The sequence below is a fragment of the Populus trichocarpa genome, chromosome 10, assembly GCF_000002775.5.
Source record: "Populus trichocarpa isolate Nisqually-1 chromosome 10, P.trichocarpa_v4.1, whole genome shotgun sequence".
Taxonomy (NCBI): domain Eukaryota; kingdom Viridiplantae; phylum Streptophyta; class Magnoliopsida; order Malpighiales; family Salicaceae; genus Populus; species Populus trichocarpa.
In genome coordinates, this window is record NC_037294.2 from 12,347,853 (window position 1) to 12,363,700 (window position 15,848).

A 15,848-nucleotide genomic window follows, 5' to 3' on the forward strand; every position below is an offset into this window, starting at 1 on the left:
AATTAATTTGATGCTCTTCCAATATACATTACCAATGTTCAAAACATCAGCATGAATGAGAGAGAGAGAGGAGCAGTAAGATTGAGAATTAAGTACTCTACCAGTATATTCCATTTTCTTTTCTAATGAGTGGAGCACCGTCCTAGTTAGTGATCTCTCACAACTTCATCACGGGCAGCCAAAAAAACTTAAATCATTTATTATTGACTACAGATTTCTAAACCAGACTTCTTCGTCCTATTATTATTATTTTATTTGATAAAAAATAAATATAAAATAATATAGCCGTATATATATTTCAAATTCAATAGACTTTAACTTGAAATGATATATTAAAAAAAATTATATAAATCAAATCTTAACTTCACGAGTTCTGGGATAGTAATGTGGATTGAGGAAGAGATAGTAGTTTATAAAATTCATGGAGTAATTCAATCATTGGTCAAATATTATGGTGGTTGTTCGCTAAATTCTTAATGTGCTATCATGTCTTCTTTCTACCTAGGTCAACACCCACCATGTTCAAAAATCACAAATGCCGGTACAATATGCAACACGCGGGACCCTATACATGACCTAACTGTCCCAGTCATCCCTCGTCACTGTTTTTAACCTAGATCACGACCTTTGGATCCCTTTGACTTCTAAGCTTCGGAATGGGTCAAACATTTGAGTGGTGGCGATTCAAGGCAGACGAACACAACTAGCCGGGGACCTTTCACAGCTGGACGGCAAAAGTCCCACCTACGTGGTTGAAACTTAGTGAGGTGTGACAAGGAATTATGTCGATCAGGGTTTTTTCTCTCTTTTCTGCAGCAATGATTACTGTTGCTTAGGTGAAGAAGCTTTTGACCTTTATAGGCATGTTTGTTTTTATTGCAAATCGATCTGATGGGTACGTAGACCCCAGCTAGATGCCTGCTAATTGTCTGTCTGGTTTAAATTTCAAACCTTTATTGTTTTATACTCGGCCAATGAAACAACAATCTTTTCGGCAATATATAATGCTTCAATATTAAAATGGTAAAGAGTTATTGCAGCTTCTGGATTGTCGATATGATAAAGGAAAAGGCATGAATGCGAATTTCATGATCACCCAAAAATCCTTCATCGTTGCCAGTAAACCTGATATAATGTTATTTATTTCTTCAGCCAACACTATATATATTCAGGATATAAGTCTTTTTATATATATCTTTTTAAATCCAGGCTAAGATTATATAATTTCTTAGTCATGTTTTGAGCAAACAATTTACAATAAAACTAATAATTTTAGGAAGATTAAACTCAAATTCTAGAATATAATAGGAAGTATATTATTTACATCTCGCACTAAACTTACAAGAATAATTTTCTCGTAACATGACAAAAAAAAAAGTACGTAGTTCAAAGCATAGAGAATTATTTTCTTTTTTTCCTCTTTATTTTATCTTTGAAAAAGAAGAAGAACCTGGGTATACGTGAGAATATTTTCTGCTTTTGCCTTTTCTTCCGAATCCCAAACGAAGAGAATTTAATTTTTTTTATGATTTTAGTATATGAATACTTTCAGGAAATAATATATATTTTAATCAATCACCTCATGCTACTTTATATCGACCAATGATGTCAAAAGGGCCTGCAATGATGTCAGATCAATGTCGGAGCCACTATGTGCTAATTTGGATCCTAACTACGTACCACCTGCTCCCTTGAGCTCGAGGGCCCACTTGAGTGTTTTCCACCTGGGCCCAAGTACAAGAGAGTAAAGATAAAAAGCTCAACAACTGGGCTATGCTTCAAGACCTTGAAATCTCTGGACAACTTCCACACACACACACACACACGAGTTTTTTTTATATTTAATTTCCACTCATACAAGATGATTCCTCCTCAAGATGTAAAAGTTATATCTTGTATAAAATTAAGGTAAAATTATGGACTCAGTTTCTTTTCATATATTTAATATAGTTTATGGTTGCACGATTTATTGTATTTTCTCTCTGTTGAAAAAATTAGAGCAGAAAACGTTGCAGGGTTCCATTGAGACTCTTTTATTCCGACTTCTATTTACTCTGTAATCTGATTAGTAAAGTAAATGTATACTATCAACACTTGTTGGAGAGTCTAATTCGTAGAAACGCTGATAATGCAGCAGATTGGTTGGCTAGAGCTGCTAGATTGGCAACCAGTACCAGTGATTCGGCTATCATTCCTCTCATTGCTCTGTATGGATTGCTTGTATCAGACATGGAAACCTTTTCTCTGGTCCATGAAAGAAATAATAATAATGATCGGTAATCTACTTGGCAGTGCCAGTGAAGATGTCTCCGAGCTGGGAAGCAACATTTTTTTTACATTTTAGAAATAGTCATGTTCTTGGGCATTGGATTTAATTTCTTCTTCTTCTTGATGTTTTTTTCCCCTTCAAGACGGTGCACGTGATGGATAAAGGCGATTCTGATTAATTTAATCCTATTTTAGCAATCCCAGAAATCCAGAATCAAACTATATGACGACAAAAGAACTTTCTAATTAATTTTTTCACCTTTTTCTATTTAATTATAAGCATTTGATTTCCCAATCATTGGTTCCCACGTGCCAACCGACGTGGCTTCATGGGATTTTAAACACTCCCGCCGGAAACAGAGTCTGCTGCTAAGTTCGGACTGTAAATCAACGCAACAAATCGTTGAAGAGAAATTCAAATAGAAAAATATTGTCATGAAAGAAAGATCAGCATTACAAGTTACAAGCCGAGAGAAAAAAATTGCACAGTCTTCACTGTTCAGAGTATCCCTCGATCAAAAACAAGACTACTTGTTCAGAAGAACCTAACTGATTTTAAAAAAGACTCGTTGCAACTAGCTAGTAACTAGACATCAAAAAACAAAATGAAAAAAAGGCCTACATCAACCAAGTTAGAGAAACGAGTCTCGTGAAAATCAAAGATTTAACGAGAACATGGTGACGTCAATTAGAAAGAAACCCTTGCTGATAATGAATAGGAGATCATGCTCTTGTTTCCAAAACAGAGTCCAAAGATTTTCTTTAAGGATTTCTTCATAACTTGGCCTCGTTTAGGGACATAACGAGGAGCCATAGATGGTGAATGTGGTGCCGCCATATCGAATTGCAGTTTCCAATTCTTTTCCTTTTTTTTTTTTTTTTTGGTGGTGCCTGCCTGCTGCCTGCTATCAATGGCAATGGATGTTTTGGGCACAGTTGTTGGGCACTTGTTGGGAAGCTAAGAGAGAACCGACTTGAAGTTTAAATATGAAGTAAACCGAGCTGGGAACGAGAAAGAAGCCGTGTGTGGGATTAGAGCGGAGATTATAAAAGAGACTATAAGATCAAAAACAGAAGCCCAGGCAGTGTTAAACCCTCTTTATGTTCTTAAGCACAGATATATCATCTCATCGCACATATCACTCTCTTTTATATGCAGTCTATCTTGGTATTGAACAGGTCCTCCTCCGCTCCGCTTTTTCACACGCTGTGGCGTTGAAGGTCCTCCTGGCGCCTGAAGACACCTTCTCTTTTAAAGTACGAAAAGTACGAATCATTGGACTTTTTCTATCCTCTTTCGCTAATGATTTGACGGTAATTGATTCTTAAAATATTAATTTTAAAAAAATACTAAAAGACACGGGTGGTCTTGGTCAATGGCCTTGAAGGAACTTTTTTTTCCTTGGTTAATGACCATAATAATCCCTATAATATGAAACATTGTTTAATCAGGTCCCTCTAACTAGTGAAGAGTTAATTGAGCCCCTCTCCATCAGCAATTTGCTTAATACTAACCCTTTCGTTAGTAACATCATAAACGAGGAGAAGCAATTGCACCGTCAATAATAACGTGACATATTTCCATCAATTTCGTTGACTCGCATTTTTTCTCCTTTCTGTTTCTTAATGGTTGAAAGGCACTTTCAAAATAAAATATAATGTATAGAAAATCAGAAAATAAATATTATTAAATATAAAAGGACCCGATCAACTTTTATATTATTAAATATAAAAGAACCCCAGCTTAGCCCATTGCCTCGTCGATTTGCACTGAAAGAATGGCTGGGCGTTTCCTAAAATACTATCTGAAATGTATCAGCTGAATTTATTCAAGCCGGCGTATCTGTTACACAGATTTGATATATTAAAGTATGAAATTGATGAGGTGAGTGTCAATTTAAAGTCTTCAATGATTCGAGGGTTCTCCATGGTTTAGCCTGTAAATTCCTTTTGTCAGGAGAATGTCGAGCCCTGACAAAACAGCCGACATGGGCTTGTTATTCGAGTTCGAATGTCGAGCCCAGGAATGGCCTGTCCTTGACCATGGGCTTGCTATTTGGTAAAACAGCCGGCAGGCCTCCTTTTTCCCGGCGGTAAGTTGGATTATATAAATCTGGGCCATGAACCGATCCAACTTCGTGCTCAATGAAGGCTGTAGAAGTCCAGCATTATGATTTGTGAGCATATAAAACCATAGATAATGGGCCTTCATGCCACTCGATATTTTCTTTCTTTCTTTTTTCTTTAAAAAAAAAATCACCAGTAAAATATGTTAGGATGTCTACCAAATCTTTTTTGAATGATTTTAGAAACATGTTCTTACACCGACCTGATTATTTATAAGAAAAATGGTAAATTATCTTAAATACTGGCTGTGAAATTAAAATTAAAAAAATGAAGAAAACCTTCCTAATTATCAAACTAGTTTCTTGAATTTCTTTTTCTACTGTGTAGTGTGAAAGTTAGAAGCAATCATTAAAACCCGATCCCATCCTTGGTCAAAATTGAACAAACGGTCGGCTTTGATTGCTTCACAGTGCGTAATTTTTTCAAAACCTAATGAAACTTACCATGAATTTAGACAGATCCTTGCAGTGGCGGGGCCATAAATTTTTAAATAAAGAAGTAAATTACTAATAAATATTTGATATTATATACTATATATATATATATATTATATATAGAAATTAATTTGAAATACATGTACCAACTCAAGTCAAGCAAAATTAATTTAAGAATACTTTTAAAATGAAAAAAACTTATATTATAATTATTTTCTTCGAGATTTTATATTTTAAAACTGCTTCATAATAATTTTATTTTTAATTTCATTAAAAATATATTTCTCAATATATACTACAAACTTTCATTTATCTATTTCTAAATCTTCCAAAGACTAGGAAAGTTGTTGACAACAATTCTATACTGACATATGGTACATAACATCTAAAATCATAGCTTAAAAGAATTGTCACAAATTGATGTTGTTCTTACTGACTTGTTGTTTTGTACAAGTAGATTAAATATAATTATTAAATGTTTTTTTTTAATTTATCTATTATATCCCTAATTTTTTTAGTTGTCTTGTACTTCATTTTTAATCATTATTAAATTCAATATCATCATTTTTCATATGAAATTCATAACAAAACTTATCAATTCATCAAAACTCATTTCAATTCATATCCATTAGCATATAATATTACCCATACACATATTAATTCAACAAACCCATAAATTATTATAAACCCTAACATTTTTAATAACTAATTTTTGGAGATGTAGACCTAGTATTTTTGGAGCTTCCATATCTGATTGACCTATTAGGAAGAGATGAAGTGAAATTCAAAAAAATTTTTTGTTAAAAATTAATTTTTTTTAGTATGTTTTAGATTGTTTTGATGCGCTGATCTCAAAAATAATTTTTTAAAAATAAAAAAAATCATTTTAATACATTTCGGCACAAAAAACACTTTGAAAAGCAATCACAATCACACTCCTATACAAGTAAAGTTTCTAACAGCACAAGTATAAAAAATATAACTGTTGGGCAAGCAACTCAAACCCACTCATTCTATATATATATATATATATATAGAATTCTCTTTATTAAAAACAGATAAGAGAAAGGAATTAGGGGAAGGGGGGGCAATTGCCCCCTCTTGCCCCTACGTGGCTCCGCCACTGGATCCTGGTCAAGTCAATTATATGTTCAGATAATACTGAAATCAATAGTGGGTGCATAATTGTACCTTCGCATACTGATGTAAAACAATTTTACTCTCACAACCATTAACCAACTTGGAAATTATGATTTCATTAATACCACGTCGATTATGAGATGAAAGCCTGGGTCCTTTATAAATATAAAAACATTTTTTTTTCAAAAAATATTTTTTTAAATATAAAACTCATTACATAATTTCAGGAAGACGATACCTCTTAAAGATCCTACCATGTATGAATATAGACACACATTATTATTATCGTCGTTTGTGAGGATGTTAGTCATGTGCGACTACCCAAGTTCCTCGTCTTGAGAGCCTACGATGATGCCACCAATCCCATATTAGTTAGGAAACGAGGATTTTGATTACTTAAAAAACACTTTTTTTTTTTCAAGAGACACTTCTTAAAATGACAAAACTCATCATGTGATTTTAGTAGAACAATACTTTTTAGAAGTTCTACCATATATGAGGATAAACACACATCATCCTTGGGTAATATTGATACGATAAAAGAATTTTAATTTGGGAGGTGCCTTAATTTCAAATCATCCATTTTTACTTGTTTATTTTGATGGGCTTTTTATTTTTATTAAATGAAGATCACAAAACAAAATAGTTATATTTCTTCATAGAAAAAAAAAGGAAATGAGAAATTATAATAGCAAATCATTTTGTTTTAATGGAATCTTAGTCGTAACTCTTCTTACAAAAAATAATAATAATTATCATATAATTAAATAAAAAAAATTTAAGGGCACATGGATCAAATATCCTAATCTATTTTTATCTCTCATTAACAACTCATTTTGATATCTAATGATATCTTGAATCCTTAATCTATTTTATTAAACATATACAATTAGACTTTTAGTTCATAATAAAAGAAAAATCTTGTTGTTAAAAAACATGTTGTCAACTAGTGCACCTTTTCTTTTATGTTAATTTTTTTTACCTAACTTGTGATATAGTGCGAGTCACTAGATTAGTTAACAAAATATTAATGAATGTAGTTAAATCACTATAGCCATACCTACAAAACACTATTTTATTATAATAATTTTTTATTTTACTTGTCTTGTTTTTTTTTTCAATTTAGCCCTTCGACAACTTTTTATTTATTTAGATTTTTTTTTGAAATTTCATCTGGTTGTTTTAGGAATTGTTCTTTGTAATTTTTTTTCAAATTGTTTCCTGCTGAGTTATATACTAGTTTCATGAAATTAGTTTTTATTCTATTTTCAATTTCAATCTTTAACATTAAATTTATTTTTTTTATTTACTTTAAATTATTTTTTAGTGTTTCTAAATCATTTTAATATATTGATGTTATTTTTTTTTTTAAATATTATTTTAATATATTTTTAAATAAAAAATATTTTAAAAAATAATTGGTACCATCAATGGCAGGGCCACATTGGGGCAATTGCCCCCTTAATTTTTTTTTAAATACTTTTTTATATTAAAATATTAATAATATCTTAACAGGTTTCATTTTCTGACTAGTTATTGAAGTTCGCTATTATTAACTTATAGCATAATATAATATATATGTCCAGTATATTTCATTGAACTTTTCCCTTTTTTTTCATTAATTAATTGAGAGTCTTTCTTTTTTATTTCAAGCTATTATCCTTGTCTTTTTTTCTTCTACAAAATTTCTCTTCGAATACTAATCTATTAATTAGTTAATTAAACAACCTATCATACTTTGTGCTTTAGGTAAATTTCATTTATTTTTTTCTATTTGTTTCATTGTCTAATTTTAGTTTTATTTATTTATAATTAGTTATTGAAAATGTTATGATTTATGATAATTTAAGGGTTTGTTGAATTAATATGTGTATGGGTAATATTATATACATATAGATATAAATTGAAATGAATTTTGATGAATTAATAAATATTTTGCTATGATTTTCATATGAAAAATGAATGGTGATGAATTTACTAGTGATTAAAAATAAAGTATAGGACTACTCAAGAAATTAGGGATACAATAGAGAGAAATTTTTTTTAACATTTACGTTTAACTCACATGCATAAAACAATAAATCAACAATAACAATATCAAATTGTCATGACAATCCTTTTAAGTTATAGTTTTAGCTAATATTTACCATATATCAGTATAGAATTGTTGCCAATAACTTCACTGCTCTTTGGAAGATTTAGAAAACACAAGTATTAAACCGAACCCTAAACTAAAAATAAATGAATGACAGTTTGGTTGTATATAATGAGAAAATCTTCGATGATATTGATAATAAAATTATTATAAATAATTTTAAAATATGATAATTTAAAGAGAATAATTATAACATTAAGTTTTCTTTATTTATTTTAAAAGTAATTTTAAATTAATTTTTTTGATATGAGTTATTATATATATTTTTAATTGTTTTTTTTATATAACACGTGTCTATATAATATATAACATTAAACATTTATTAATAATTTACCATCTGATTTCAAAATTACTTGCTCCGCCACTGAGTACCAAGTTTATAAATACCATCAAAATCTACTTGATGAATGTTAAAGACAAGACATCGATACTAATCCTGCCAAATCTCGTTTATTTATTTTAAATTTCGGTACTATATTGGCGTGATGACAAACACCCCATTATAACGTGGAAAAAAAAAGTGGAATCAAAGCCAGTCAACCAGCCACCCTGAAGTCCTTGTGGTCTTCTCCTATCTACGTCAGAGTCAGAGCCCAGAGGAGTGGTCGACTGGTCGTGCTTATATAAACACACACAAGCGAAAGTAGCAGTAGTGAGTAACGTGAATGTTATAGAAAAGAAAAATAAAATTCTTGAAATCAAGATGTTAGGAGGAGGAGGAGGAGGGCAGGGTGGGTCTGGGCAGGAGTTGAGAGCGGCAGACTCAGCGGCAAATAAGAGGGAGTTTGTTGTAAATGTGGAGTCATCTAGTTCGAATCGCCACTCCCTTAATCTTCGCAACAGCGCCTTCTTCATCCCACCACCACCACTTACTATTACTACCGCTCACCCCGAGGTATTACCTATTGCACTACTCTACTCTCTCTCTCTCTCTCTCTCTGTTTTTATACATCACAGCTGGCCAAAAAGCATTCATGGACTTGGTGAGTATATTATACGATAATAACGTAACCATTCTATTGTTTTTGCAATTTTTTTTTCAAATTTAAACATGACCGTATCAATTCGTCTTGATGGAATATTTTTGTGTTTGCATGTTAGACTTCTTGTTTCTCCTTTCCTCCTTGATTAAATTTTCTTGTGGGTTATTCCTGTTTACCCTGGATTTAATTATTTACATGCCAACGGGCTTATAGGCTATAGCGCATTGGCACTCTTGCAAAGTAAGAGGAACCTAGCTTTGTTGGTAATGAATTTGTTTGGATGTTAACTAGGAGAGGGGAAGATGGGAGACAGTGGTGCTAGCATACAAGACACTTGGAGTTGTCTTTGGAGGGCTTGTGACATCACCATTATATGTATATCCATCAATGCCATTGAAGTCTCCTACTGAACAGGACTATTTGGGAATCTATAGCATCATGTTTTGGACTCTCACACTCATCGGGGTTGTTAAATACACCAGTATAGCCCTTAAGGCTGATGATCAGGGCGAAGGTTTGAGCAGCTAATCCATCTTGTTGATTTGCATTCTATTCTTTGTGTTATGTTCAAGTTCTGCCCCAGCTGTCTTCTTGTCTTTTTAACTTTTTCGTGTGTATAACTAATATATTAGTATTAAAGATGAATGATGTGGTTTTTCGTGTCTTTGATTCCTTCTGGTTTAAGTTTTATGGTTTAGTCCCTCCCCAGAATTTTGTTTGCATTTGGATGGATACTCTTCTTTTTTTTCCTCTCTTTTCGTGTAGGGGTTCTTTTTTAGTTCTAAAATTCATCTCTTCTACATGTTCACTTATATAGAATCTCCTTTTAAGATGTATTTTGATTCTATTGATGTAGCTAAACATGGTTAGTTTACGTTCCTCCTAACATGTGCGGTTTGCAATTGAAAAAAAAAAGAAGGGCTCATTCTGTCCATTTTAATCTTTAAAGTTTGAAAATGTTTTCTGCTCATTGGATCCTGCTGAGATATGAACAATTTGTATGGATAATAGGAAGTAAGGATTGAGCAGATGTTCAATTTATAGAATGAAGTACGAATTTCTTTTTTGAGGAGTTGCCAGAGGTTGGTAGAACCATTTGAATTTGCACTTTGTTGTTCAAAACTGTGTGGTAGATTGGATAACTGGTATATGATTGTTTGTCTATAGAAGTTTTTGCACCTTGATTTCTTTCACTTTCAAGGTGCCTATGCAAGAGTTATGTTTTTTTCATTTGTAATTACCTAAACTTTTGATTGCTCTGTTACTTCAAGATGGTCCTTGATCTGCCAGAATGAACATAAAATAGTTGCTAGAAAAGTATACTCTCATAACAGCTAACAACTGATCGTATGCAGGTGGAACATTTGCTCTGTACTCGTTGCTCTGTAGGAATATGAATATCGGTATCCTTTCCTCCAAACAAGCACAGACAAACTCAAGTTTATCTCACTCTGTCTTGCATGGAAGCACTGAGAATAAAAGCAGACTTGGAATTTTTTTTGAAAGAAGCATAGTTGCCAGGAGAGTACTACTTTTCATTGCCATGTTAGGCACATGCATGTTAATTGGGGATGGTATACTTACACCTGCAATCTCAGGTTTTTCATCCTTTTCCTTTTCCTTTTCCTTCATGCACAATAGTATTTTTCTTGGATTGTTTCCTTGAACTCTTAAATCTCTTGACAGTGTTGTCAGCTATGGATGGAATAAGAGCACCTTTTCCTTCTGTCAGCAAATGTAAGTGGTAATGATGAATGTTTTAAGTTGCAAGTTGCAATTACCTCGAGAATCTTATTCAGATACCCAAAGATATGAAGATGCCACTGCACAGTTCTTGTCAAGTCATCCCATGTCCACTGAACATATTTGTTCTCGCCTTCAATGCTCTTGAGATTGCTTTTTTGGAATATATATATATATATATATATATATATATATATATATATATATATATATATATATCATTTCAGGTTAAGGATTTATATAGATCCATAGTGCCATTTGAGTTTTGTGAACAATAAAGTGAATTGGGATGATTTCAATCATGGATATACCCTGTTTATTGACTGTGAGATAAGTCCATATACAACTTGCATAGATTGAATCACGTAACACTATCATCTGGTAAAGAAAACTTAATACCATATGTGTAGTTTGAACAAGTAAGTGAAGATAAAAACAATCAAAGTGTAAGGTCAAAGGAAACTTCAAGGAACTATCTTAGATGGAAATATATTTTCAAACATCCTTGATGCTTTGCCAAATTATGCTTGAACACGGGATAATGGAAGGTCATAATTTGAGTTATATCTGTCTCTCCATCTTAAATGAGATTTTCTCTCCTTGAGTTTACAAGTTAACTTTTTTTATATATATATTGTTCCAGCTTTGGTGGAAGCACTTTCTGCAGGAGTTCTAGTTGTTTTGTTTCTGCTACAAAAGTTTGGCACCTCTAGAGTGAGTTTTATGTTTTCCCCAATAATGGGTGCGTGGACCTTGTGTACTCCATTAGTAGGGATTTATAGCATCATTCAGCATTACCCTAGCATATTCAAGGCTTTGTCACCTCACTACATATTCCGCTTCTTTTGGAGAAATGGAAAGGAAGGCTGGCTGTTACTTGGAGGAACTGTTCTCTGTATCACAGGTTGAACTTTTTGCTGCTCTTAAATTAAAAGATTGAACATTTCTTTCTGCTCTAATTGATTTGACTTTGTGCTACTCGAATATTGTTCCAATATTTCTAACTATCCGAGGAGTTTAGATATGACAGCCAGGTTTCTTTTCAAGAAATTCATTGCTTAAAATATTAGAACTAAAATTCCCTTGAATTTGGAGAAGAAATTCCTAGTAGCTTGTTTGGTGTTTCATTGGATGTCTAGACTTGCTCGCATGTCCTATAACAGTTTGAAAATGCTGATAAGAATGTCAGAGTGAGTTTCCTTCTTCCTTTCCATATATCAAAACTAAAACTTGCACTTTTTTATTTGACTTTCTGTTATAAAGGTTCTGAAGCACTGTTTGCGGATCTCGGTCATTTTAACAGGAGCTCAATTCAGGTAAACTGTTGATTTTCATTTTACTTTCTTGGACCTCTTTTAATATATCGATAGCTTATTCTATGTTCGTTGTTCAATAGATCGCCTTTTTGCTCACAATATATCCATCACTTGTTCTGACATATGCGGGGCAAACTGCATACCTTATCAAGAACCCAAATGATCATGATGATGGATTTTACAAGTTTATACCTACAACAATTTATTGGCCGATCTTTATCATAGCCACCCTAGCTGCTGTTGTTGCAAGCCAGTCATTGATATCAGCCACCTTCTCTGTCATCAAGCAATCCGTTGTTCTGGATTATTTCCCTAAAATTAAGGTGGTGCATACATCTTCTAACAAAGAGGGTGAAGTCTACTCCCCAGAAGTCAATTGCATTCTCATGATTCTTTGCGTTGCAGTGATACTTATTTTTGGAGATGGAAAGGATATCGGAAATGCTTTTGGTATGGTAAATCGGTACACTCAGCTTTCTTTAGATGACATTTTCAACAACCACACATTGCTTTCATTTTGTAGATCTGATCTCTTTTCACATCACTGTTATCAGTTATACCTCAGCGTATTTCAACCCCAATAAAATGTAGTAGAGACTGCACTGGCTGCTTAGAGGCAATTACAATTCTCAAAGTTTGCTCATTATTAAGTTTAGTGATGATAGCATCTATAAAAGTGTTATAATAGTGCTAATCTTTCATTCAGATCATTTTTTTTAAAAACAATTTCTGCAATAAAATGTTGCCATTTCTTTAAAAAATGCTGAAAGGTAGGTCTATTTCCAAATTCTTCAACCTAATTCAACAGAAACATAATTGGATAATGCTTTTCTCTAAGTTGACTCTTATTGGCTTAAAGCCGTGCATTTTATGCTGTTGTTGGAGTCATTACGTGGCTCTTCATCCTGGCTGACGAAACCCATGTACTTTCTGTTTTCAGGATACAACCTATTAAATTTTTTTATACGTGCTTGCAGGTGTTGTTGTTAGTCTAGTGATGCTTATCACCACAATATTACTGACATTAGTTATGATCATGATATGGAGAACTCCGCCATGGCTGGTTGCAATTTACTTCTTCATATTTTTTACGATGGAAGGGGTTTATGCCAGTGCTGTTTTGAGTAAAATACCTGAGGGTGGATGGATTCCTTTTGCCATTTCTTTTATCCTTGCTTTCATCATGTTTGGCTGGTTCTATGGAAGGCAGAAGAAGATAGAGTATGAGTTGACTCACAAGATAGACTTGGGAAGACTGGGAATACTATTATCCGAGCCAGGTATACAGAGGGTTCCAGGATTTTGCTTCTTTTACACCAACATTCAAGATGGCCTGACGCCTATCCTTGGACATTATATTAAAAACATGAAATCTCTACACACAGTCACTATTTTCACCACGCTTCGATATTTATTGGTGCCCAAGGTTGCTGCGCATGAGAGGATTGTTGTCAACAAACTTGGCCTTGAAGGAGTTTATGGGTGCGTGATTCAATATGGCTATGCAGATTCCTTAAATCTCGAAGGAGATGACTTTTTAAGTCAAGTTACAGATAGCTTGCAGTTGTGCATACAAAACTGCTCTGGCTGCGTAACATCCGATCATGAAGAGGTTCAGGAAGAGATTTCTACATTTGAAGAAGCAAAGCTGGCTGGAGTGGTTCACATTCGAGGGAAGACAAGGTTTTATATAGGCAACAACTGTGGTTGGTTTGAAAGAAGCATGCTTGCATTTTATGAATTCTTGCACAGTAATTGTAGGTCTGCGCTGCCAGCCCTTGGGGTGCCACTACCACAGCGTATTGAGGTTGGAATGCTCTATGAAGCTTGAATGGATTAAAGCTTTATTATATGCATAGCCATATAAGAGGAAAATCACTACAAGTGCATCATGGAATTTGTATTTTTAGCCAAGAAATCCCACCATTTCTCATGTTAATGCTCTATTTTGTAAGCTGCCTGAGAATTGAATAAATAGATACTGAGAGATGTTTTACATAGGTTCAACATTTGGATTTGAGTGCTAGGGAAACCCACAGTTAACAAAAAAAGACAAAAAAGCTGAGCAACCTACGAACATAAAGAGCATTGAAATTACAATTGCAAGTAATAATAGATAACCCCATCCTTTTTTTCATTTTTGTTATCATACTTTTTTTCTTTACAATCGCATCCTTTTATGATTAAATTAACAACCAAATTATAGTAAAATGTTACACAAAGGCAAAACTTACAGATAAGGGACCAAATTGTAAAGCATGGAAGAATAACATGTTCAACCCATAGTTTTGAAACCTGGCCCGACTCGGGGCTGGAATCGGGCCGAGTTTAAGAAAAAACAGGGGAAGTTACGACTAGAGGTGACCCGACCAGTTGACTTGGCAAGAACCGGTCAAAAACTTGGTTGTAACCCGTTGATTTATTTTTTTTTTACCAAAACAACGTTGTTTTGAGTTAAAAAAAAGAATTGACCCAGTGACCCGGTCAAAACCCGTGACCCGGCCGAGTCGACCACCGGACCGGGTTTCAAAACTCTGGTTCAGCCTAGAATTCACGTGACAAAATTTATTTTAGTCCCCTTATTTCCCTCCTCCTTCCATTGTAGTCACTTTAGTTTTTTAGATCTTTCATTTTGATTTACAACTTTATTTTTCAATCCTTGGATGGAAGAGGAAAGAAACTTACCAGAAAATAGCAAATGAGAAAAAAAAAAGTCAGCTGACCACATTTCGACCTTAAATTTTTTTTTAATGTTGATAGGTTCATTTAACGAGAAAGTTTTGTTGAAATGTTTTTGAACTGTTATTTTACTTGAAAAAGTAAATCGAAGTTGTGGAATTTTTTTGAATTATTTAATTAATTGTTTTTAGATTTTAAAAGTATTTATTAGATGAAAATAAAATGAAAAATATATTTTGGATTAAAAAATTCTCTATCCTATTTTATGGCCACCTTTTCATTGGTCAAAAACTAAGTAAGCAGTGAATCACTTACAATATCTTTTTTAAAATAAAAACAAATAACATATCATCCATTTTATTATATGAACGAAAAAAAAAAAAAAAAATCTAAGAGCACAAGCTTGACCTTGCAAGCCCTCATTTGCGGGCTTTTTTTTTTTGTTGGAGTTGGTATTGGCTTTTTTTTTTTTAAAGCTTTATTTATTTATTTTTTAAAAAGCTTTATTTATTTTTAATTAAACTAAGCTTAATTAAATGAATGTGTGGGATCCTCAACATGACATATATTTAATTTTAATTCAAATTAATTAAAATAAGTTATTTAAAAAAATTTGTGATATTTTTTCAACAAAATAGCATTTAATTTTTGCTTGGTTTTTTAATAAGATTGTAACATTTGTTTTTATAATATTAGCAATTTGTTTTCAACCCTACATAATGTTTTCACTTTATTCTTATTCAGTAAATTCCCTTAGCATGAATAATTAATTTTAAAAAATAAAATTATTATATCTAACCAGTTTTATAATTCATATTATAAAATTAAATATCTAAATCTATCTATCTATCTATCTATCTATCTATATATATAATTTTTTAATTTAGTCTTTAGTTTTCGTTAATAATTTATTTATTTATTAGTGCATATTATTTTTAATTTATTTAATAAAATATGTGTATCAATTTTGTGATTTGCATTAAAAACATGTTGGAAGCAAATC

General features: G+C 32.5%; 1 protein-coding gene across 4 annotated transcripts; it reads left to right on the forward strand.

The window, feature by feature from the left end:
• The first annotated feature begins 8,666 nt into the window (after window positions 1–8,666).
• LOC7462642 (probable potassium transporter 17) lies at window positions 8,667–14,303 on the forward strand. Of its 4 annotated transcripts, XM_002314716.4 has the most exons (8): window positions 8,668–9,019; window positions 9,399–9,621; window positions 10,463–10,705; window positions 10,794–10,844; window positions 11,494–11,754; window positions 12,114–12,166; window positions 12,247–12,616; window positions 13,144–14,303. In XM_002314716.4, exons 1-8 carry the CDS (start codon window positions 8,828–8,830, stop codon window positions 13,995–13,997), a joined length of 2,247 nt encoding a protein of 748 aa, XP_002314752.4. In that variant the 5' UTR covers window positions 8,668–8,827; the 3' UTR covers window positions 13,998–14,303. The 4 variants fall into 4 exon arrangements, with proteins under 4 accessions (XP_024465668.2, XP_002314752.4, XP_024465667.2 ...); XM_024609900.2 differs by lacking the exon at window positions 11,494–11,754 and having other exon boundaries at window positions 8,667–9,019; XM_024609899.2 differs by lacking the exon at window positions 10,794–10,844.
• The last annotated feature ends 1,545 nt before the right edge of the window (window positions 14,304–15,848 follow it).

Excerpts from the sequence above, each read along its gene's own strand:
- LOC7462642 (XM_002314716.4), top strand. The coding sequence starts at position 8,828 with ATGTTAGGAGGAGGAGGAGGAGGGCAGGGTGGGTCTGGGCAGGAGTTG. Across the intron at positions 10,845-11,493 it reads TTTTCCTTCTGTCAGCAAAT|CTTTGGTGGAAGCACTTTCT; the intron begins GTAAGTGGTAAT and ends ATATTGTTCCAG. Across the intron at positions 12,617-13,143 it reads GGATATCGGAAATGCTTTTG|GTGTTGTTGTTAGTCTAGTG; the intron begins GTATGGTAAATC and ends ACGTGCTTGCAG.